The 25,936-nt window shown below is 38.5% G+C and overlaps 1 protein-coding gene across 5 annotated transcripts in view; it reads left to right on the top strand.

The window, feature by feature from the left end:
- The first annotated feature begins 2,238 nt into the window (after positions 1-2,238).
- The window catches only part of ELAVL4 (ELAV like RNA binding protein 4), a 224,134-nt gene continuing 200,436 nt past the window's right edge, over positions 2,239-25,936 (top strand). For 2 of the 5 annotated variants that reach the window (XM_060231794.1, XM_060231796.1), the window contains exon 1: positions 2,692-2,820. In XM_060231794.1, coding sequence (XP_060087777.1) covers positions 2,704-2,820 — 117 coding nt within the window. In that variant the 5' untranslated portion in view covers positions 2,692-2,703. Of the gene's footprint in view, positions 2,390-2,691; positions 2,821-4,974; positions 5,188-5,681; positions 5,936-25,936 lie in introns of those variants that run through there. The other 3 variants (XM_060231795.1, XM_060231798.1, XM_060231797.1) reach the window with 3 other exon arrangements.

The following is a 25,936-nucleotide window of genomic DNA, read 5'->3' on the forward strand; positions in this document are numbered from 1 at the left end:
TGACACTTTCAGTGAGTTATCTATCATGACCCCAAGATCTCTCTCTTGATCAGTCTCTGCCAGTTCACACCCCATCAACTTGTATTTGTAGCTGGGATTCTTAGCCCCAATGTGCATTACTTTGCACTTGGCCACATTGAACCGCATCTGCCACGTTGACGCCCACTCACCCAGCCTCAACAGATCCCTTTGGAGTTCCTCACAATCCTCTCTGGTTCTCACCACCCTGAACAATTTAGTGTCATCCGCAAACTTGGCCACTTCACTGCTCACTCCCAACTCTAAATCATTTATGAACAAGTTAAAGAGCATGGGACCCAGTACCGAGCCCTGCGGCACCCCACTGCTTACCGTCCTCCACTGCGAAGACTGCCCATTTATACTCACTCTCTGCTTCCTATTACTCAGCCAGTTTTTGATCCACAAGAGGACCTGTCCTTTTACTCCATGATTCTCAAGCTTTCTAAGGAGCCTTTGATGAGGAACTTTATCAAAAGCTTTCTGGAAGTCAAGGTAAACAACATCTATCGGGTCTCCTTTGTCCACATGTTTGTTCACCCCCTCAAAGAAATGCAACAGGTTAGTGAGGCAAGATCTTCCCTTGCAGAACCCATGCTGAGTCTTCCTCAATAACCCGTGTTCATCAATGTGCCTACTCATTCTGTCCTTGATAATGGTTTCTACCAACTTTACAGTTGCTGAGTAGCTAATTTCCCAGCTACTTTAATTTAAAATACATAGAATTTTGTTCCATTTGAAGCACAAGAGCTGAAATAGACAATGACTATGGAATTCTTTTTATTTGATTCTTATATTCGTATCAGGTTTGATCCTTCCAGTTTTTCCGCTCGGCCTCATCTGATTCCCCTCCATACTGCAATTTTTTTTAATGTGACTTTTGTCCACTTGACTTTCATCATCCCCAGGATAGCCCATTTAGTGGTCAAACTGGGCCTACTTGTTTGGAAAAGATGGTAGGGTTCCAATGATCCTCTAGTCAGTTCAGCTGTCAGTTTTTCTAGATTTAGTGAAAGACCTATTTATGGTAGTCACAGAGTTAACTCGAGCAAGAGCTTGTTAGTGGAACAGAAAGAAGTTTTAAGCCTTAATTTTTCCATCACTTATTCCAATAGTAAAGTGTTTATCCCCTATGTGGATGTCAAAAGATACACTACAGGGCAACAACAGCTCTGGTAAGTGTCTCTACAAAAGAATATAAAAATAGCTCTGCTAAATTAGATTTATGATCCATCTAGTCAAGCATCCTGTTTCACACAATGCACAACTAGTTCATCTGGACATCCAACAACCGAACATAGAGGTTAAGGCCTTCCCTTGAAGTTGCCTCCAGACACTAGTATTCAGAAATTTACTGCACATAATTTGAGGTACTTCAGGTGTACAGAAACGACATCTTTGTAAATTACTACAAAGGAAAAGTGGGGAAATAGGTCTTAGGAGGGCTGAATAGACTCCAGAAAAACAGAATTTATTGAGAAAGGAAGCCAGGGGAAGGATAATTAGCCTGATCAAACTCTTAAGAGGTTATAGACTCCTGAAAAGGGAAATTGTGGGAGGTGGCTTTTCCAAATGATTTCTACCTCCTGCAGTGCTTTGTGGGCCCCAACTTGTCATCATTACCTGGTGTTGTGTGGGCTTTGTCTAAATATCCAGATAACCTGGATATTTAGACAAAGTTGTTTGGTAATTTATGAAGTGATATTGAAATAACAGGTAGAAAAATGACTGACAATTAATGAAACTTTTACTCAACTTCCCCCTCACCCTCAAAATGGTATATTTTTCCATTTATGCTGGCATCTTTTCTTAGTGGGGGAAAAAAAAGGCCTGTAAGTTTTAAAAATCCTTCAACGTTTCATTGTTAGGATCATGATCCATTTTTGTTTTTTAATATATATTCTGGTGACAAAGCAGGAGGTAAAAGAATGCTAGTTACATCTTTGTCTCTTACAACACTTAATATTTTATGTGTATGGGCAATCACAGCTACAAGCTATTCAAAGACAATCTCAAGATGTTCATTTTGATTCATTCCACACTGCCCACCTGGTGTTTAGCAAGTGAACTGTTACTTTAACAAATAGTTTTAAGTAACAACCATGTTTAAGGCAGTAGGCTATTCCAGCAAAGAGAACAGGACATGTCACTGAAGTGAGCATATTCTGTATGCTGACAAGGAAAATGCAGCTAGATGTTCTAATGTGCTAACTCCAAGGGATAAATGTTGTATGGAGGCAATTTGACATTCCCTTTGTAGGGAGGACTACACATGCAAAGGAATCCTTTTCTGGATTTTTTAAAAAACAAAATCTGTGTCAAGATGTTTGAAATCACCAGGATGCTTAGTGCTGCTTTGTTAAATAATGAGGTAATATTTTGTCACATCTTTTGGGCAGCAATTTTCTTCTTCCTCCATGGGCTTAGAAGAATTTTATTCTCAAACTGAGAAATTTAAGAGGAGAGAGATATAAATCCTCCTTTGCTGTGTTATTTAGGCCCCCAATCAATCATTTTGGATAACAGGATTGTCTTTTACTTGCCGTTTTAATCAGCTGCTGTTGCCTAGGTCATTATGCCACGTAAGGCTTCTTAACTGCACAGAGTAGGTAGTTATTAATGCTGAATTGACTTCTGGTGTAGTCCATCTGGGCTCTGTATGAGAGAGCTTGCTGCTGGTTCCTGATGCTAAGATACCCACAACCTTTGAGATGTATGCATGGTAGAGAGGGACAAAGTGCTATGAGATCACTTCTTTTAAGGGAAACTGTCATTAATGAGTCAAGAAACTGCTCACTTATGGTAAGGAAGAGAAGGGAGGGGAAAGGCAGTCCTGTGGTTTCATCTGAAAAATGGAATAGCTGTACTTTCGGTTTTTGAGAGGAAGGAGAGATAGAGGGGGTGCATGAAAATTACACTTTTACTTCTACAATTCCTGCCTGATAGTTAAGAGACTTTATTGAAAATCTTGATGCTTTACAGTTTGATGCTTTACTATTTACATCACTCCTGGTGATGTAGTGGTCAGCCCCTTACCCTGAAAGATGAATGGTCCTATTGGAGATATGATAATAAGACTGACTTTATCCAGCAATAGAATTCTGCCTTTGTCTTTAGAGAGGCCTCTATGGATATTTATGCAATTGTCTGGTGTTTTTTCTTTGCCTTATATTTTTCTTCCTTAAAAAAAACACAAAATTATTATTTTTTAAGATTGTGCTTGTGAGTTTTGGATGTTTGTATACACTAGACACAAACCATATATTTTCAAATTGGCAAGATACACTTATTTATTTAGGACCTGAATCTACAATTGTTTTTAGACAAATAACTGAATCTTTCTAATGTCCAGAATCCTTATTCAGTGGCTAATGAAGTATGCTGAGACAGAGAAAATTATAGAAATGAGATCTCTTCATTTTGTTCATTTTTGTTAATTACCAATGAAATGACAACTCAAAATAAGCAAAAATGCAATTAACATATTGTGTTACAGTTGGGATGAATATCATGGCATTAAGTTTACACTTTTAACTACATGATATTTTCATTTGAAATTGTTTAGTTGACTCTTCATTAGTTTGTATTAAAGAACAGTAGAATCCAAATGGAAACAGGAAGCTTGTGTGAATCTAAATAGTTCATATCAGTGCGGCATTAAAATTTATCAGCTGACTGATTTTATTTCTTGTAAAATTAGTTTTTCTGCCTGTTTTGCATAGTGATAATTTGATTATAGGTATCTTTGTTACATGCTGATGTTTTTCAGTGAAATATAAAATAAGCATATATTGTAGTCTGTTATTTTGCAGTGAAGTTTTAATGTGATAGAACCTTACAAATAAATTCAGTTACAAATGAAATATGTAAAACATGATGCGCAAAATATATTTAGCAATGCACATATAAAAAAGCATACATTTATGTAGGTAAACTATTAAATTTATCACTAATGCTACTTTTTCATGGTTTGCGGAGAAGGTTGCTTGACAGAAATATTCCTCTAATATGCACACACTTAACAAAACTCTTCTAATTATTAAAATAAAAGCAACAACAATACAAGCCTTTTTAGTTAGTGGCTGAAGTGTGAAAAGTTTCCAATATGGCTGTAACTGGAGATACAGGCAACAGTGCAACTTCCAGTTTTCATCATGACCAGACATCAAGGTAGTCTAATTTATAGGGTAGTAAGTTTTTAAAACAAATTAGAAGAGAAATAACGCTCATGGTTTATTATTTCAATTTTCCATGTAAAAATGCTGGTTAAAGTGGTATTTAAGAAACATTGTTGCATTAAATAGGAGTCCAGTTCTTTTTTTTAAAAAAACGTATATACCATTTGTGAACATCCTGTTATTAAGAGAATTTGAAAAATTACACGAAGTTTGAGACCTATTGCACCTATGGATGAATACAATTTAAATGCACATTGAAGTGTTTTTGTCATATCTTTTATAGCCTAGGGGCAGAACATTAAATATGTATTTCTCTGGGAAGCAACTGTCAAGAAAGATAAGGTGTTTCCAATAGCCTGTAGTTCACAGTGATATATAGAAGAGGTGAGAGGCTGTGATAGTGGAAGCTTGGCTGAGGATGTCATAGTGTTATAAACTCTTAGGTGTGGCTTGAAACCGCCCTTATGCCTCTGTGTGTGTTTGTAAGTAATGGGCAGAGGGTAAAGAGGTGTGAGTAAAGATCTATCCATGCATGTGTGCTGTTCTTAAACTGCCCCTTAATTACTAGACGCAAGCAGCAGTTCAGAAATCTGGTCTCTGTTGTTGTAGAGGTCACCAAATCATTAACATTGTCAGTCTGGCAGTAGCTAATTTCAATAGCACCTGATGTTGCAACGCCTCCTTTAGTTTCCCTAGCCAATCAGATCTTGCTTTCAGCTGACAGATGGTCCCATAAATGGATGTAAAAAGGAGAAGCTGTTAGCCAATTTCATCACGGCTTTATTCAGTTGTTATCTACATTCTAAAATCAGGGGGCTTCGACACAGTGCTTTCCTCCCCTCTTTTGCTGCATCATATATCTGCACTGTGTATTTTGTGGATTTTTTAAAAAAAAGATACAATAAAACATTTAATTCCCTGAAACCATATCAGATCTTTAGAGGAACTGAAGCCTTGCAAGACCCATTATTTGCCATTAAGAATGGTTATGGTAGGTATTAGTAGTTTTTAAAATCTCTTTGTTGCAGCAGTCTTTCCTAGTGTGTGTATAGAACATATAGCTTTCCCCAAATCTGCATTCTGATCAGTCTGTGTTGTCACATGAGTTTAGTTTGCTCCCCTTTGGCTTGCTTGTTAAATGTCTTTTTCCCGTTATGTCTCTTCCTTTTTTGCTTTCTTTGTTTCTCTTGCATTGAATTCTTGACTAGCTTTTAATAAAAGGGCAGAAAGGATGTAGTGTGCCATTTAAAGATCATTCTAATTTCTGTCTTGGAATACAGAAAAGGCTGCTTCCTAATGCTAGGCTGCATGTGGCCAGCAGAAATTCTGAAGGAGCGGGTTGGCATGGTTAATTTTCCCACATTCAGATGCGGGTGACACACATGCAAAATGGAATCCTTGGGGGAAAAAAATAAGGCAGTGCCTTGGGTCTGATACTTTTTTGGTTTGGTGTATTGCACAGTAGGCATGGTAATTTTTTTAGAGAGAGATTTATAGGAGCTTCAGTAAATGCTGCATATTGTATTTCAAAGAGTTTCCTGTCATGACCTCATAAAAAGAGGAGGCGGCTTATATGTGTACCAGCACCTAGTATATGCCGATTTGTTGCATCGTTGGGCAGGAGTTCTGTAAGAAGGAATGTCAGCTTTTTCATAACGTTCTTTTTGCTTTTGACACTGTGAGGGGCTGTTAAGGGTCCATCTTTGTGATCACAGATGGAGTGGAATGGCTTGAAAATGGTAAGTGAGAGCTGGCAAGAAACTGCTTATATGCTTCATACAGCTTGACTGCCTTGTGAGTTATGCTTGTTTAGGATGGCAAACTGTGAGCCATAAATAAAATTACTGGTTGTTTTGATTTCTAATGAGGGTACCTGTGTATGTAATCTGTATGTATAGTTATTATATAAATATAGACAAGTGCCATGGCACTGAGTGCTTTATCTGCTGATCATGCATTTGGATGATCTCCGCCAACAGTCACGGTGTCTTTGTACTGTATGCCCAGCACATGATGCCTTTTAATCTTTATTTGTGCTACACAAGTGCTAAGTTGAATAGAAATCTAATGACTGCATGTACTGTTTCCTTGGAATCTTAATGTTGTTGTGAAACAAGGGTGCTTTCTTTTCCCCGTTTCTCTATGCAGTAGGAAGTTAAATCCATCAATGTGTTAGTAGTATTTCTATTTTTAGAGTATTCTTCTGGCAGAAAAATCAGAAACTACACAAATTGATCCCTGGCCCTCCCCCCACCTCTGGATCTGCTTTTTGCGCTTCTCATATAGATTGTGCAAAATGGTAAGATCAGATACAGACTTTTGAATACTGCAGAACAGAGCAATTCATGGAGGGGGTGCAGAAGGAGAAAAAAGGCATTAATATTCACCTCATTCTTCCTACTTTGGTTCAATTAAACATTTTGCAGGCATTCACTCCCTGCCCTTTGGATACTTATTATAAACTGGGGAACAAAGCTATGGTCTTTTACCTATTCTTATAGGATTTTCTTTGTCTAGCTGCTTGTTTTGATGGGTGTAAAACAAATAAGATTAGACTGAGCAGCCGAACTGAAAGCGATAGCTGGGAGGAAAAGCCAATGAAAGGTTGCCGGGGAAACGAGCATAGGGGAAGCTGAGTGGGGAAGCAGGTGGCAGTCATGTGGGAATACTGCAAACAGTGTAGGAAAAATTCTGGGGCTGCCTTAATTATCTTTGCTCTTCTTTGTGGCAGTCACAACTTTAATTATTCTTTACAAATAAGTGTTAATTACATTTCTGACTTAATCTTACAGTGATTTTGTGGATCTTTTTAAGAGCATCTTTTTTCTGCATAGGGTGGGTGGGGGCTCTTGAACCATTTTATTACTGCATGTATGTAAAAGTGCAAGAATTGGGATAAGCAGTATGCTATAAAGATTCATGATGCTGTATAGAACTGATTCTCTCTTACAGTATTCCATCAAATGGGAACTGCACACAAACTTGCAATCAAAGATTTTTTTTTTGCATTAAGTGCTGTTAGTTTTGTGTTTGTAAAATGTAATGATTCTATGGCAGAATAATGTTCAAACAAGTGCACCCATGCACTTCATTTGTGGAACAGCATTTTCAAAAAATAATGAAATTGTACTCCTTTCCCAATCTAACCTTAATTCCTACAGTATCATAAATCTGTTTCCCAGTATAGTGTCCATCTTTTATAAAGTGGTGTTTGCTTCAGCATACAAACTAGGTACTGTTGAGTTGGGTATCTATTGTTAATTTTTTATGGTACCGTATGTTGCTGTGCATAAAAAATTGCATGGAATAGTAGCATCTATTAAAATACAGTGATGGGTGTGTAAAGCAATAGTTTGACAAATGATGAAATATAATAAAAAGGGGCTAAAGATTATCATGTGCCAGATATATGGCCAGTATAAGAGAAGCACATTTTAGAAATGCACAACACACCTTTTATGCTTGGCAAATGTTACATTCTTGTCCATTTGCACATGATTAAAATATGAGTGATCATTTTGAACAGAAATAGTATTAACAGAAGACTTAAAACAAGAAATTTTAACTAATGCTTCTGCGTTTTTCAGGATAGAAGAAACTTCCTTTCTGTGTAATGGAGGAAAATAAAGTTGTGTAGTTTCATGTACATGATACTAAGTTTTTTTGCAAAATTTCCATCTTTTTAATATAACCATAAGCTTCATCCTGCATTCGAAATATCAAGCACCTCCCACCCTACTCTCACCCCTGAATAGTGTCAACATACAGCTCCATTGTTTTCTTGAAGGATATTGGTAGTTTTGCCAGTTTGTCTTTGATTTGCTTACTTTATACAATTTTTTTGTAGTTTCAATATTCAGAAGTACCAGATTTTTTTTTTCTAACTCACATATGGCCCATGGACCAATCTGTTACCTTGTTAGTGTCCGGAGACTGGTGTGATGCCCACAGTTTCGGTGTATATCTAACTCTTTATTTTTCTTAGGTATAAAATATTATGAATAGAAAGTCTGGTAGAAATCCCAGTAAAATTTGTGAATAATTTAAGATAACAAAATAACATTTTGTTAGAATGCTAAAGCAAGCGACAAGTATGCAATGTCTCATTTAGATGTGTACATTTTGCCAAATTCTAACAGGCGAATAACTCCAATTTAGGAGGTGTTAAATTGAAAACACCATTTATATTCAATTATTTATATTAGTGATTTAAATAATCAAAATGTCAGATTATTCAGGGAGCTACTGTTCCTACTGACTGTCCAGCCTTCTTTTAGTTTTCTTCATTTTACTTCTTTTAGCAGTTGGTGAAAGAATCACCAAAATGCCATTTTAAAAGATTGCAACAAAGGGATTATCAAAAATTAACCACTTTAAGAGACTGATTTTAATAATACTTTGCTCTTAAAATATGGGAGCTAGTTCTGTGCCTCTAAAGCTTGAGTTTAAATGGAAGATTCTCACTGTTCAGGAACCTTAGCGTATTGTTCTTGGCCATTTTTCTTTTCTTTTTTTCTTTTTTTAACTTTTTTTTTTTTTACATTTTTGTCATTGTGGCTAATGGCTTTCAAACTTCTCAGTACCTAGGTAGGAATTATTTTGCTAGAAACTACTTCTTATATGAAATATGTCCTACCTTTCCATAACCTTAAAGAGAGGTTATGGTTCTAGGTTGTACATGATTAGTCATAAAGTTTATAGTGATACCTTGCATTTTATATATATATATATATATATATATATACACACACACACACACACACACAGAATGGTACATGTTAGTTCTTTTGTATGTAGTGTTTACTATATGTACTTACTTTAAGTGTATATTGATTTGATTTAGGAGCATCTTATTGGGTACTCACTTATGCGCTGGCAAATACTGCAATGCAGTATTTTTTTCAATGTCATTAGGGTTTAGGGAAGAGAACAGTTTTAAGAAATATTATGCAGGCCTGAATCACTGTTGGGATCAAAATTTGCAAAATTAGCTAATACCTTTTGGAAATACCATCTTCTGCCACTTTGGTTCTTCTGTCAGAGGTAGAAGCGCAAGTGGACTATATTTGCCTCTGTGCTTATGCAAGTGAGCATGTGCATACTTGTTGTCCTGTTGCCTTTGTATAAAGCTAAACACAGTGGGTCTTCTTCAGGAACAACAAGGTTGTTTTGAGATACGCATTATTCATATAACATAAGAATTCATTATCCAGTAAGAGCATGATTTCCTGACATCTTTTTAAAGTCCAATATAGCATTGCTTCCTCAACACTTCTTTAAAAGAGTTTGGGTTAAAATGACAGAATATTTTAGTCAAGGAAGAATGTATTTCTGTTTAATATAGATTTATAGATATAGTATGTTCATGAAAACAGTCAGTGATGATCAGATTTCACATTTATAGTTTCTTTTACTGAAAGTGGTCTGCTGAATGTTCTTGGGTGCAGAATCCATTTATAAGTCACTAATCTTAAAGCAGAAGCACTAACCTTAAAATGTCACCTCAGAAATTGTGTATGATTAGCCATGTGGGGAAGAAAACAAGGAAAGAATAAAAGGATACACATGTTGGATTGTGCTGATGCTCTCTGAGAAATAATAAAGGATGGATTTTGAATTGGTATAGATGTTTGGAGGCCATTGATTTATTTCTCAGGAGCTTGAGGAATGTTAATTTCTGTTCATACTTTTAATTATTATCCTTTTTTCCTCTTTGAATAATAGCTTGTAGTGAGAATGAGCTCTAGTTGTTAAGCATTCTGATAGCCAGATTTTTGAACATCAGGGGTTTTTGTTTTGTTATAAACACAATTTTGACTAGAGCAAGCATACATTTAATACTCCTAATAATTTGCTTATGTTGTCATACACAACTTGAGATCACTTCTATATTAATTCATTAGGCATCACCTCCATGGCTAGGGCTATTTATTTCCACATTAACTGTGTTCAATTGCTTTAGCCATTACATAGCTTTTGTGCCTGTGGGGCTCTGTACAAGTAAAGAGGGAACTGAGAATAATTCCTGTACATTATTCTTCCCTTAACTGTACCTTTTAATATGAAGTAGCAATCTAGATGAGCCAGGAAATACTGAGAAGCAGCAAGAACCCCTTGGATATTGGATAAAAATTGGATAAAAAGACAGTGAGAACACGGAAGAAAGAAGGTCATTTAAAGACTGAACATGCTTTTTAGAAATATTCTGTAAGGCTATGTTTGGGAATGGGAACATATATAAAATGCTGAAATACTCTCTTGTTACTAAAGCAAATGCAGTTATGCCCTGTGATAAATAAAATAGATGTCCTTGGTCTGGCCTCCTAAGAGATATTCTAACATGAAATGAGCACCTATCAGTAAAACTGCCAGAGAGAATGGTGATTGCCAAGGGCACATTTGATTATCTCCACATGCAGGAATGCTGAATCTGGTATTAGTGCAATGTGTGGGTGGCATTTTGGTTAGCTTGATAATAAAAGGGAAGTTCTGTTTTGCGTGTTTGCTTTGAAATTGATGCAAATGGATGTGAAAGTTGTACAATCATTCATAACACTTCAAGGAAAATCCATGCAAAATGTTTCTGTGTGCACTTAAGTGTTTCTGAATGTTGACATTGGACTGTGATTCTTCTGGAATCTTTCCAGTAGTTAGTATCTTTAAATTCCAGTCACTTCTGCAATCCCTAATACATATTTGTTTGATGAATGACAGAATAGATGGACACTTTTCTCTAATGTGTAACTCCCTGCAGATGAGTATATTGACCCCAAATACAGCACTGTTAAGATTTAGATTTTTACAGGTGAATTTGGTTATACATTAATGTACAAGGGTACTTTATTTTGGCCAGTGATGATATTAGCATAGCTTATTTGATATTCTTTCAGATATTCTTAGCGCATTCCTCTTCTGGTTTGCACATGAAAAATAACGGGCTGTTTCCATGTTTACATAGTGCCTTCTCCTACCACATGGAAAAACTGTAAAAAAGGAAGTGTAGCAATAATAATTTTTAAAAGCTTTTAAAGCGGAATGTAAGTATTAGTGTGGTGTTTTTTCCACCCCCTTTCTCTGTTAAAAGCTTTTTGTATTTTCTCACAGTCAAGTAGCAACACAGTTATCTTCCCCACCGGTTAAATCTAGCAAGACATAGCATTTTACAATGAAGACCTAAGTATGGTAACTATTTATAAAAATATAATGATGTCTCCCTCCAAGTATTTTGCAGCAATTGGAAGTTACACTGATTGTTGTAAAACAAATTATTCCTAAACCAGCTTTTCCACAAATAAAATTACATGTATTTCAGTGTTTATGGTGTTCAAGGGTATTTTTATTTTGCCATATTTGTCACCACTAAAGTGCACTGATAATTAAGATCAGACAGCTTTCATATGAGCATTGTTTTACTACACATTTGGCTTTTAAAGTTTTCTATTGATGCCTATAAAAATGGAAATAATCCTGTTTTATATTAGTTGGTATCTAAAAGACAAAAGGCTGCCATTCTACACATGGGCTGCTTAATTCTCACTGACCTCGAAGGAACAAGTAGTCTGTGTAAATTGTTGCCAAACTGTAAACTAAAAATACTGTCCTTGCCTCAGATTTTAGCTCTCTTTGCAATAAAACCCCCTCCCAATGATACTCTTACACACAGAGACAGACACACATTGGATACTAGTAGTTATGCTGAGGTGAACTATCCAAGCAGAATACAAAGGAAGAAAGATGAACTGTATGGACTACAAGCACTAGAATGGTATACCCATCAGTGATTGGGAGATGAAATAATGAAACATATTTTTAGTAAATCAAACTTCCATCTAAAAGGCTTGACATTAACTTGTAACATTCAAAGAAGCAGCATGAATGACACAGCTGCTTTCCCCATCCAGCATAACGTGGGAAGTGGGACTTGTGGTTCTCTTCCTTTTGTGCTGAATGACTACATGCACTGATATAAGCATTGATTGATACGGGATTGAACCTACTGTCATTTATCTGCAAGACTTCGTGTTACATTCAAGAGGAGCCTATTTTATTTCTGAAATAAATGGCAAAGTTTTATGTTCCAGGTGAAACTTTTAGAAAGTTCATTTTTCGCATTAAAAAATAGCTAGTTCTGGAGTTTTATAGACTGCAGTTGGCATATGCAAGTTATCAAAGGTCTTCTGTTTTGCATCACCTCCTATGTTCCTATCAAATTGGGTATACAGAAATCTACACTTGATTTTGAAAATTTGTCACTTGGGTGCTTTCATTCTATTCTTGCCACAGCTTGTAGTTCAGAGAAATTGTATTTAAAAAAAATCACAAATATGCAAATCTCTTTCCAATGTGTGACAGGTAGCAATATTTTTTTTCTTTCTTTCTGTTGGAGCAGATGTTCTAAGAATTAGCTAGATGTAGACTGATATGAGCAATTTAAAAAGTCATGCAGTCCAGTACTTGCCAACAAAGTAGCTTGCATTCAGTGAGGCTTGCTTCCCAAACAAGCGTGCACAATATTTCAACCTTAGCTTAGGGGTTGATGTAGTTTTTACTATAGCCACTGAAGCAGCTAATTCAGTATTAGTCCTACACGGAAGTATTTTGAGTACTTAAAAAAAACCCACTGCAAGTCTGTCGTATTCAAATAATCCTGAATATGGTTAATGATTAGACATCATGTATGATTGTTTAGAAAGCATAACTTATATTTAACAGTAGAGCTGCTGTTCCTGAAAAATAGGAGCATATTTTTAGAAGCTTTCCATTATTGGCATTATATTTAACGAAAATATTTGCAGGTTGAATATTTGATGAAGGGGGTATTATAGCTGAAATTATCATATTTCTTACATGCAAGTTTATTTAGAAGTTTAGAGATGTACATGTGTGAAGTGAGAGTTAACAGCTTACTGCAGACACATTCAGTATTATTATTATTATTAACATCTTGGAGGTTTCCTTGGATTGTATTTGTTGATTTATATCAATGTACAGATTTTATATTTTTAACACACGTGTTTTAGGTTAGTTTTGTATTATGGTCAATGGATTGTAATAAACTTTACTGACTCAGTATTTGCCCAATATTGTTTTTTGTTTCTTCAGCCAGTATTCCAACAGTCCGTTAGCCCCAGTAGGTGGTGGTAGCTAATAATGATATCATGCCATTCTCCCTTCATGGGTGGAATTCATTAATTGATTCTTGAAAATTTATAAACAATTTGGCCAACTCTGTGACTGTACTGGACAACATTTGAGTGTTATGCATCATTTGCAAGGTATAACCAATTCTGTAAGCACCTGGCTTCCATTCTAATGAGAATTTAGTTTTTAGTACTATTTGCACAATTCACTTGATGTTTTCTATTAACAATATCTACATTTTTAGTTTTGTTTTTGCAAATTATCTTTCTGATCCTATATGTGAAACCATGATCCCAGTTTTGATTTAAAAAAGTAAAGGTAGACCCCTGTGCAAGCACCAGTCGTTTTCGACTCTGGGGTGATGTTGCTTTCACAATGTTTTCATGGCAGACTTTTTATGGGGTGGTTTGCCATTGCCTTCTCCAGTCATCTACACTTCCCTCCCCCACAGCAAGCTGGGTACTCATTTTACCGACCTCGGAAGGATGGAAGGCTGAGTCAACCTCAAGCCGGCTACCTGAACCAGCTTCCACTGGGATCGAACTCAGGTTGTGAGCAAAGGGCTCTGACTGCAGTACTGCAGCTTTACCACTCTGCGCCACAGGGCTCTTCAAGTTTGGATTAGCAAATTATAATTAACACTCAATTTGTAGTAGTGATTTTAAAACGTCCTATGTTACTTTGGTCCTCTATCAGGTTTGTAGGAGACCTTGAAATGGATGGGCTATGGTATGTGTGCCACGTGCAGGTTACTGGCATACTAAACTTGTGAATAAAAGTGGTCTGTTGTTGTAGCATTCAACCTGACTTGAAAGCAGATCTCTCCGCTTTGATAGTATGTAGCAACATTCAAGATTCTCAAGATGTTTGTATTCTTAGGACAGGATTTTGTGTGATAATTACTGTATAATTTTTAGACCTGTAAAGGTAAAAATATAAATTGCTTGATCACCACAATCCATGTAATATAAAAAAAAATATTTTCTTTATGTACAGTAGGACCGTTTAGTTTCAAAAGGCTGGCTACTTGTATTGAATGATCATAAGTTTTATGCAGGGGATGTATCTCATCTGCAGTATGTCATCTGCTGTGTGTTCTTTGTGACATAGTCCATGTTACTAAAAGCTGCTCATGTTTCACAACAATAGATTTTTTATTCATATGAAAACTTATTGGCAAAATCTGCTGGTTTAGTGAGACATTAGCTATTGTATTTTTCCTATGCTTTTGAATGACCCAGAATTAATTATAACATATGTTTCTTATTTCTCTGCATCTGGCACATTTTTGTGGCCTTTGGATTTTATCTCCTAGACCTATGCCAGTTATTATCTAATGTGGACAGTGCCTGTACTGTGTGGTCCCTTATGCTCCTAGGTCTGAACAACATAAAAAAGTAAACAGTGGGCTATCTAAAGATTCAGAATTATTCAGAATTTAAAAATCCCAATCAGACCATGTTAAACTTCTGAAGGAATTTTTCAAACTAGTTAGAAGATAACATTCAGTGTCAGGGCTTGATATTAAAGTTTGGATTCAGGGCCGGCTCTGCCACTCGGCAAACTAGGTGATTGCCCAGGGTACTGGCCTTCTGGGGGTGCTGAATTGGGCACCCCCATATGACTCAGTGTTGTTATCAGTGCGGGGGGGAGGGACCAGAAGTTAGCCTTGCTTAGCTGGCCCTGTTTGGAGTTTGCCAGTACCTCACAGTTTGCAAAGGAGCTAATGTTTTAAGTGTTCTTGCTTTTTTGCACAGAGCTTCCAGGAAGACCAGAGACAGGAACATGAAAGAATTCTCACTTTACAGCAGAAATATAGTCCTGAAAAGAATGGCCACATTTTTTTCAGGAGTTTTTCCAGTAGAAAAATTGGAAATTTGGTGTGTGTTGAGAGTTGGCACAATATTAAGGAGTGGACCCCATAGAACCTTTCTGCTAATGCTGATACCTTCCTCCAGGACAAAGAGAAACCTCCTCTATTTTCTGATGCAAGGCAAAATAATCACCACTAGCAGAATGGATCCACAGCATCCAACCCTAGACCTTGTTCACATGATGAATGACACAATTATTAAAGCACTGTTTTAACTTAAAGTGTATTAAAAGCATGAATCCTGATTTCAGAGGCCAGAAGTGACAGCAATGCTGTTGCATTTAACTGGACAGCTAAACAAATGACACTTAGGGCTTGCTGTTGAAAAGGTACTTTCACATATTGAAGAATACATAACATCTTCAGGTATTTGATTTAGGAACCAGAATCCACGGAACTGCCAAGCCTGTTGTTGCTCCTACAAATGTTAGCAAGGCATTATATAACACAGCCTTTGATTCTTTGTTGCTCACTTGTCTCAGATTCTGCCATTTGCACTGTTATAAATGAATGTTAGAAAGCACTCTAAAGGAACAAAGTGACATGTGAAAAGGGTTGAAAAGCGTGTTTTAGTTCATGCAAACCTCTTCATTTCCATGAAGCTCAAAGTTAAGGGTCAGAATCAGAGGCTATGGCTCAGATTTGAAGGGGGGGGGAACTTAGTTAGTAATATTTTAAAGGATATGTTATTTGTCAATGGAACAGGATAGAAATCAAGTATGGATCCAGGGTAGCTAATTTTCTCTACTGTTACCAGGACATGTGAGCATGCTCCTTGACATGCATATTCACAAGCAAGTTACAGTAAGTTCAAAGAGGCTCACTCCCAATTATGTTTACATAGGACTGCAGCATTACTATGTAAAATTTATTTTAATTCCTTGGTTACTTTATTGGAATAGTTATTTTCTGAGTTCTTGCTCTAATAAATGAGTTTCTTATGTTTTTTCTAGATAATACTGAGCTTTAAATTGAAACTTGTTTAATAAACCTCTTTAATTACTATGTGAATGCCCTCAGCTTTTATATCAGGTTTTTGGCAAAAAATGCTAATATTTTGATATGGTAATGTTCAATTCCATTTAGAATATTCATGTTTGTAGTTACTATCCAAATAACGTTATTTATATTTGTAAAGTCATAAACATACCAAACAGTAAGTGCTGAATTATGTATGATATACTTCCTATTCTTAAAGTAATAAGTAAACTTAGGTTTAACATGTCAGCCAGTTTGTGTAGTGGTTAAGTGTGCGGACTCTTATCTGGGAGAACCGGGTTTGATTCCCCACTCCTCCACTTGCACCTGCTAGCATGGCCTTGGGTCACCCATAGCTCTGGCAGAGGTTGTCCTTGAAAGGGCAGCTGCTGTGAGAGCCCTCTCCAGCCCCACCCACCTCACAGGGTGTCTGTTGTGGGGGAGGAAGGTAAAGGAGATTGTGAGCCACTCTGAGACTCTTCGGAGTGGAGGGTGGGATATAAATCCAATATCTTCTTCTTCTTCATATATTGCAGACTTACCACCAAATGTCTGTGTTTTCCAGTAGGGAAATATGGCAGGCTGAATGGAGCTCCCACAGACCTGCAGACAGATCCAAGGTGAGTCAGGGTTCCCTACTTCTAGCCTAGGCTCCTAAAATTCTGTATTTATGCACATTAGGATACTTGCATCCTAAATTTAAGGATAGATTGTTCAGGCCTTAGGCACCCAGAAAAGAGATTAGTACAGCTTTGATTGTCAAATTATGGGAATGGTCTCCCCTGAATAAGTGTGCGTTAGGATGGGTGAACCCTTGGATGTTTCAGGAAAGTACTTCTAATTGATAAAATACAGCGATAACTAATGATCTTATATGCTCCCTTGAAGTTATCTGTTCTGCGGCAAACACGGCATCTTAAATGTTCATGTTACCTTTTAGTTTCTAATTTCCCCTTTCAATAATTCCAGCAGTAATAATTGATTTGATAGAAGTGAGCACTTAAATATAACTAAAGATACAAAGGACCAGTGAAAATTGTTTATGAAGGCAAGATGGCTGTCTGATTTGAAGTAGAATGGTGCTGTTTGTGGTAACCTCTTTAACACCATGCCAGAGACTTCAACTAGCAGAAGTTAAAAAATAACTACTGAATTTGAATACAGATATAAAGAAATACCAGTGGTAGATATTCCTTACTGCAGGATGTATTTAGATTCAGGTGGGCAGCTGTGTTGGTCTGAAGTAGTAGAACAATGCAGGAGACAAGTATCACCTTTAAGTCCAACAAACTTTTATTCAGAATGTAAGCTTTTGTGTGCATGCACACGCCTTCAGATGAGGAATGAGATACAGTAAGTAGAGCTACAAATAGCTGATGGGGTTTAGAATGCAAAGTGGTACAAAGTTAAAATCCAATAGCGGAATAGTAAAATTAACAAATTCAGAAAACCTTTGATCTGGGTTGCATTTGCGTGGGAAACCAATAAAATAATAACATGTCAGAATTTGAGAATGTCTGTTAATTATTCTACTGCTAATAAGCATGGGTCAAAATGATAGGATTTCTTTCTCAGAAGTTTTTCCTGTCCAACTAGCGTATTTTTTGCTCCATAAGATGCACCTGACCATAAGACGCACCTAGTTTTTAGAGGCTTTGTGTGAATTTAGAGGCATTTGTGTGAATTTTTTGCAGTATTCGCTCCTTAAAACACGCACACTTTCCCCCCTACTTTTTTTTTTGGGGGGGGGAGTGCGTCTTATGGAGCAAAAAATACAGTAATTTACTTTTTAGCATGTAACATAAATTAAATATATATATCATTCTTGTTTGCCATTAGAAAAAAATACATTAAAATATAGTGGAAGATGGGTTTAGTATATGTAATGAGATAAACAGCCAATATCCCTTATTTGAGTATATCAATACAAAAAACATTATGCTAATACACTAACGTAAAAGAGAAATACATTGGAATACTGTGGATATTTCTGAATTGTTAACTTTAGGGCTTCTTTATTTGAATGTTATTTCCTGAACCTTTTAATATTTCATTTACTTTTTCTTTATATGGAGTTGTTAACATCTTATGAACATTCTTCAGACCTTGTAAGCCAGACAGAAGTGAGTTTGAGAAGTCTCTAAAAACTTCAGTGTAATCTGATAATTACAGCCAAATGCCTGGTTTCTATGCCTGGTTTCTGGTTAATGTTTTGCATCATTAGCTTGTAATCTATTAAATGTGGGTAGAGTAGATCTTAAACTTTGTGTTGTTTCATTGTTGGAAGAATTGTTGTGCAAATGGTAATGCAGCATACGTGATTGCACTTGCGGTTTACATGCTTGTATAATTGTGAGTGCTGGCCATTTACTTCAGTCAGATAGCTTTGTATAGTATAGCTGTTCAAGTACACAAATTTATGCTATAGTAGACCTTGTGCTATGTCCTGTACAGACGGTTGTGATGAAAACATTTCTCCTAGAATTATCATTAGTAGGTTAAATTCCTGTTTGTTGCATGTTATTGATCATAAAGCACAATCCATTCTGATGTTTGATAAGAAATACAAAATGATGGGTATTTATCTGGGCTTTTTTGTATGCTGACAATATGTTTTCAGTTTTAGCTTATGATACAATCTAATGAAACTCTTGCTGAAAGCGAGTTTCAGACGGGTAGCCATATTGAAGGGGTAAACAAACATGTGGACAAAGGAGACCCGATAGATGTTGTTTACCTTGACTTCCAGAAAGCTTTTGATAAAGTTCCTCATCAAAGGCTCTTTAGAAAGCTTGAGAGTCATGGAGTAAAAGGACAGGTCCTCTTGTGGATCAAAAACTGGCTGAGTAATAGGAAGCAGAGAGTGAGTATAAATGGGCAGTCTTCGCAGTGGAGGACGGTAAGCAGTGGGGTGCCTCAGGGCTCGGTACTGGGTCCCATGCTCTTTAAATTGTTCATAAATGATTTAGAGTTGGGAGTGAGCAGTGAAGTGGCCAAGTTTGTGGATGACACTAAATTGTTCAGGGTGGTGAGAACCAGAGAGAATTGTGAGGAACTCCAAAGGGATCTGTTGAGGCTTGGTGAGTGGGCGTCAACGTGGCAGATGCGGTTCAATGTGGCCAAGTGCAAAGTAATGCACATTGGGGCCAAGAATCCGAGCTACAAATACAAGTTGATGGGGTGTGAACTGGCAGAGACTGACCAAGAGAGAGATCTTGGGGTCGTGGTAGATAACTCACTGAAAACGTCAAGACAGTGTGCGATTGCAATAAAAAAGGCCAACTCCATGCTGGGAATTATTAGGAAGGGAATTGAAAACAAATCAGCCAGTAGCATAATGCCCCTGTATAAATCGATGGTGCGGTCTCATTTGGAGTACTGTGTGCAGTTCTGGTCGCCGCACCTCAAAAAGGATATTATAGCATTGGAGAAAGTCCAGAGAAGGGCAACTAGAATGATTAAAGGGCTGGAGCACTTTCCCGATGAAGAAAGGTTGAAACGCTTGGGACTCTTTAGCTTGGAGAAGCGTCGACTGCGGGGTGACATGATAGAGGTTTACAAGATAATGCATGGGATGGAGAAAGTAGAGAAAGAAGTACTTTTCTCCCTTTCTCACAATACAAGAACTAGTGGGCATTCGATGAAATTGCTGAGCAGACAGGTTAAAACGGATAAAAGGAAATACTTCTTCACCCAAAGGGTGATTAACTTGTGGAATTCACTGCCACAGGAGGTGGTGGCGGCCACAAGCATAGCCACCTTCAAGAGGGGTTTAGATAAAAATATGGAGCAGAGGTCCATCAGTGGCTATTAGCCACAGTGTGTGTGTGTGTGTGTGTGTGTGTATATATATATATATATATATATAACTTTTTTGCCCACTGTGTGACACAGAGTGTTGGACTGGATGGGCCATTGGCCTAATCTAACATGGCTTCTCTTATGTTCTAATGTTCTTATGTTGGTCTCCAGCAGGAGAGCAAGTCCTGTAGCATCTTAAATACCAATAAGAATGTAAGGGTATAAGATTTTGAGAGTCAAAGCTCCCTTTGTCAGACAGTGAATCTCAGAAGTGAGATTCAAACATTAAACTCCGATGTACTATGCTTGGGTAAGGTACTGCTTTCTTCATGTTTCGTTTTTGTGCTGATTTTCTTTTTACAAATCATCTTATTATTCTGCATTTTTCCTTTTTCTCTCTGAAGAGAATGTCCTTGATCTTGTAGATACGACTCTCATTAATCACTCTGCTTTCAGTAGAATAGAAAGGAAACCTGCCTCAAACCTGGGTGTCCTCAATGCAGTGGGGGAGTAGAAATATTAAACTGGAGTTCCTATTGCTCTTGTTTGGGTCTTCATTATTGAAGTTATTGACTATGTATGCTAGATTATAGAGAAAGGCAGTACATTTTATGTACATAAGAATTGGATCAGAACAAAAATCCGTTTAGTGCAGCATCCTTAGTGACCAGCCCGTGTCACAAAAAAGTTCACAAGGAGAGCATTCTGATTATAGTCTGGTTTGTCCTTTGCCTATGTGTTTGAACACATGTAGACTTTTCAAGCAGTGAAAGTGATGACTAGTTAGTGATTGACTGAATCCCCAGTCTTTGTGATATTTGTCTCATGTTGGATCATTAAAATGAATCTTATAGGTTTCTTATTGATGACCCCTTCTCAGACAGGTTAGAATAATAGAATCATAGAGTTGGAAGGGACCTCCAGGATCATCTAGTCCAACCTCCTGCACAATGCAGGAAACGTACAAATACCTCTCCCTAAATTCACAGGATCCTCATTGCTGTCAGATGACCTCCAAGGAAGGAGAGCCCACCACCTCCTGAGGAAGCCTGTTCCACTGAGGAACCGCTCTAACGGTCAGGACGTTCTTCTGAATGTTGAGCCGGAAACAGTTTTGATTTAATTTCAATCCATTGGTTCTGGTCCTACCTTCTGGGGCCACAGAAAACAATTCCACACTATCCTCTATATGACAGGCCTTCAAGTACTTGAAGATGGTGATCATATCACCTCTCAGCCACCTCCTCTCCAGGCTAAACATGCCCAGCAACCTTTCTTCACACGGACATAAATGCTCACAGGAAAAAAGCCCCCATGGAAAAAAGCCCACACAGAAAAAAGCCCATATTGAAAAAAAGCCCACATGGAAAGAAGCCCCCATGGGGAAAAGCTCCCATGGAAAAATATGTAAAACACCATAGATGCTTATAATTGTGGGACAGGATTGCCATGGTAAAGGGAATAAGGTTGCCAAGTCCAATTCAAGAAATATTTGGGAACTTTGGAGATGGAGCCAGAAGCAAGGTTGTGACAAGCACAACTGAACTCCAAAGGGAGTTCTGCCCATCACATCTAAAGGGACCATGGTCCTTTTAAATGCCTTCCCTCCATAGGAAATAATGAAGGATAGGGGCACCTTCTTTGGGGGCTGGTCCAATCCTTTTGAACCTTGGAGGGTATTTTGGGGAGAGGCACTGAATGCTATGCTGCAATTTGGTGCATCTACCTCAAAAAACAGTCGCACCAGAGCTCAAGATAACAATGGATTAATTCTCCATTAATTCCAACTATGTTTATTAATTTTTTCCTTCCAACTACTTGCCAGAATCAGTCCTGCTTAGCTTCTTAGTTCTATGAGGCCTTAACTACTTTTGCTATTTAAGAAAGAGAAGCTATCACAGAACAGGTGGTAATTTGCCTAACCCCAAACCCATACATTTTGTCATTCCTGAAAAGTGTAGGCAACTGATACTTCATGATTCTGGTGTGGAAAAATCCAGACAGAATTCTGTTTTTAGGTGATAGAGATCTTATGCTTGAATTAAACAAAGATACCATCTATGGAGATAGCACCTTTGATAAAGTGCCAAATATGTTTTACCAACTGTACACACGGTATGCCAAGGTGGGTAATTCATATCCACCATGTATTTACATTTTACTTCAAAAAAAGAACATGGACACCTATAATAGAATGTTTGAAATAATGAATCTATTGATTCCAGATAAACTGTTGTGGGGGCACAATGCTCTTAATTCCTTGTTCCATTTCAGTCATCCCAGTGTGTGGGATGGACTGCAGAGGGACCTGGCTTGTCACAAACTAACATTGGCTAATGCACAGGCAGGTCACCTAGAGGTAGAAAAGAGGAAATATAAGGCACTACATTACATGGTTGCCACTTCTGTGCAACAATATGAGCAGGTGGAAGATAAACTTAGTTGCTTTCCCCACAGTAATTATGACAAAACCAATTTACTGTATGAACTTGGGCACCTGCATTTTTTATTGCAATGTATCTGAGGAAGTGTGCTTGCACAAAGAAGCTTATACTTTAAATAAAAAATTGTTTGTCTTAGAAAGCCATAGGAGGTCATAGAGAGAATGGAGGCAAGTTCTTTTGGTGCCTGGGAGTTCCATTGCCCTGAGTTTTGTGATTAGTGTAATTATTGTAATTCAGCAATCTCCTGTTCCAGTCTGTTTCTGAAATGATGCTCTGTATTCTTGGTGCTTGAGGGGGGGGGGGCAATGAAATGATGTTGCAGTAAAACAGGTTTTACTGCAACATCATTTACAAACAGGTTGCTCAGCTTTATGAATCTTGATTTCAGATTTGTGTCCATTCATCTTTTGGTATACCCAGGCCACAAGGATATACACACCCCTATTAATAACATGCCTGAGAACTAAGTTTGAGACCAGTGGCACTTTTAAAACTAACAGAATTTGAATTCTGAGGAAAAATTAAGAGCTGAGAAAGTTATTATGTCCACTGAGATAGGAAGCCAATATCTCTATTAAGTCTTGGGGGTTCCTTTGTCTTGAATATTTTTGTGGTGACTGGTCTCTCAGCTTTGTTATGATAGATAGGAATGCTTCTTTCTTTGGGTGCATGCCATGCCAGAACCAAGAACTTGAATAAGTATGGTGCAGTGACAGGTTCCCAAACTACTTGCTTTTAAAAGAAGACTAAAGGTTCTATTCGTGCAACTTATTGCCATGTAAGTTATGGTTCCCCCTGAGCAGATGTGGATTCTCAGAAGCTTCTTTTAAGACCCAAGTGTCCTTGTCCTGGTTTCCAAAATTTTCTTTCTTACAGCGCAGTGTTACAGATTCCCCACAGGTATTTCTTCTGAAGGGCTGTGGTTCAATATGCAACTTATTTGCATGTGGAAAGCCCATGCCCCATCTCTGCTGCTTGGTACTAGTGCATTCAATGTGCTGGTTCTGTGCTGCAGTCCCTACAGCCCCCATCCTAATTTTTAAATCTGAGAGATTCTCAAATTTGAAATAAGAGCCTGTGCATTGCACTACCATTGCCTCAGTAGCACTTGTTCTGCAGGACAACTATATTCCTTGCAAGCTAGCACCGTCAGCACAGTTTGCTTGACTACAGAGATTCTCTAGGAGAATCTGACTGCTGCCTGGAGTAGGTTTTCCCATCATAGATGGTGCCCCTAGAGTTGAGCCCCTGGTCCAATCCTTTGGGAAGTTGAGGGTTCTGTGGGGGAGAGGCACCAGAAGCAGTCCTGCAAATTTGGTACCTCTCACTCAAATCCCCTCCCCCCAGAGTCACTTTTCCCACTTATAATATAGTGGTTACACACAAGGAAGAGGCAAGGTGGTAGTGATCATAGATCTTTATTTCAGTACAGCATTGTATAGGACTGCAGTGTAAGACTGGGTAACTGGGCCTCTATGAGTACAGTTTTAAGTTTTTCTGGGAGAGGCATAGAAAGTTGGCATACCTGGCCAGCCGATGCCGTGAGGGAGTACAGCTCTTCGACGAGGGCAGCCTCATGGCGTTGGCCATATTGTTGCCTGATTGCTCCCCTTGATGACTGGCAGGGTGACTTGGAGTGACCCATTTTCCGCACTGGTGGCAGACAGTGTCCTGGAATTTGCAGGAGCGGTGCTCATGGGGCTCCCCGTAGCTGGCACACTCTCGGGCAGGCGCCATTTCCGTAGCATGTGGTGGTGGGCACTTCGGGGCCATGTGGTGAAGCTTGAGGGCATTGTTGCCATTGGAGTCCTTGAATGCAGATGCAGTGGCAGCCTGGTGCACCCCGGTCACGGGTCGCGCCTTTTGGGATCTCTTGTAAGCAGAGGCCTCGCTGAGCGCCTTCATTAGCGTGAGGTTCTCATGGCTCACCAGCTTATGTTGCATCTTTTTGTCCTGGAGGCTGGTCATGAAGCAATCGAGTTGGGCTTCCTTGAGGTTCGAGAATGTGCACTTTAGGGCCAACCGGCAGAGCTTAGCAACTAAGCTGGCTGTGATCTCCCCTGCACTCTGATTCCGCTTGTGGAAGTAGAGTCGGCAAGTTGTGCGAGTCAGCTGGGGCAAGAAGTGGTTGGATAGCTTCTCCACCAGCATTTTGTATGTTGCCTCCTCGAGTGCGGTGGGTGAGATGAGGCCTTCTGCCAACCGCAGAGTGGCCATGCCACAGATGCTGAGCAGGAGAAACTTCTGCTGGTCCTCATCGGTGATCTTATGGTACTTGATGAAGTAGTACAGCCACTTCTCCCAGGTATCCCATGTGTCTGGATGGGCTGGGTCAAATTCCAGGATGTATCCATGCAGTCTGGGAGTGGCAGCCATGATAGGGCTGGGTGGCGGTGTCCGTTGCACAGTGGTGCTGGAGCTAGGTGCACTGGGTGGTGCCGGTTGGCTCTGGGCTTCGCTCATCCAGATCCCACCTTCGTTGCCACTATAATATAGTGGGTTCAATGCAAGGAAAAGGCGAGATGATAGGGATCATAGCTCTTTATTTCAGTATAGCATAGTATAGGGATGCACTCTAAGACTGAGTAACTGGGCCAACAGGGTCAACTTATATACACCTCCAGATTCCAGTACTAGCACACCATTGGATCATTCAAACCAGCAAGGGGCCCATGATTGGAGCAGGGCAACCGGTATTTGGATCCTGAGTCCCCAAACTGTCCTTACAGATCCAATAAGCCAGGCAGGAACACTCATAATAGTCTTTGCTTTGGTCCACACACATAACACCACTGTAATTACAGTGGGAAAAATGACTGCCTTTTCCCATTATAAGGGAAAAGGGCCATCTTTGGGTGCTCCTAGAACTGTGCCCCCTTTTTGAAACTTGGGTGTTCTGTGAGGGAGAAGCTCCTGCAGCTGCCCTGCAAATTTGGAGCCTCTACCTCAAACCTCCTCCTCCCAGCCCAATTCATTATGCCCTATTTTGCCATTGACTTCAGTGGCCCATAGGGTACAATGAGCTGGATAGCCATTGGATTTTGGTGGCTGTTCATGGCTCCTGTATTTGGCAGACGAATCAGATCAGGGAATCTGATTCAGTTTTATATGGCCTGAATACAGCCAAATCAGCTGTCTTTGGGGGCTATATTCAGTTCAGCCAAACTGAATGCACACCCCTAGGCTGGTCATCAAAACATGAAAAGCCAAGAGGAAGTATACCATATTATTTATAATCATTTTAAATGGACACAGATTGTACCTTGAAATCTTCAGGTCATAGGGGCACCTTAGACACGATACTGAGTCAGATCATTCTTCCGTTACCCCCAGTTTGAGAATTAAGAACATGGTAAAACCAGCATTGCTAGTAACTTTTGCTAGTAACTTTTGTTTAAGCTGTAACAAAATGATGAGGTTATTTTGATGCTTAAGTCTTAGCTTATAAACCTGATATCTGGTATTATTGGGGCTGTCTTAACAGTTTGGTAATATAACAAGTG

Source organism: Heteronotia binoei, chromosome 2, assembly GCF_032191835.1.
Source record: "Heteronotia binoei isolate CCM8104 ecotype False Entrance Well chromosome 2, APGP_CSIRO_Hbin_v1, whole genome shotgun sequence".
NCBI classification, from domain to species: Eukaryota; Metazoa; Chordata; class Lepidosauria; order Squamata; family Gekkonidae; genus Heteronotia; species Heteronotia binoei.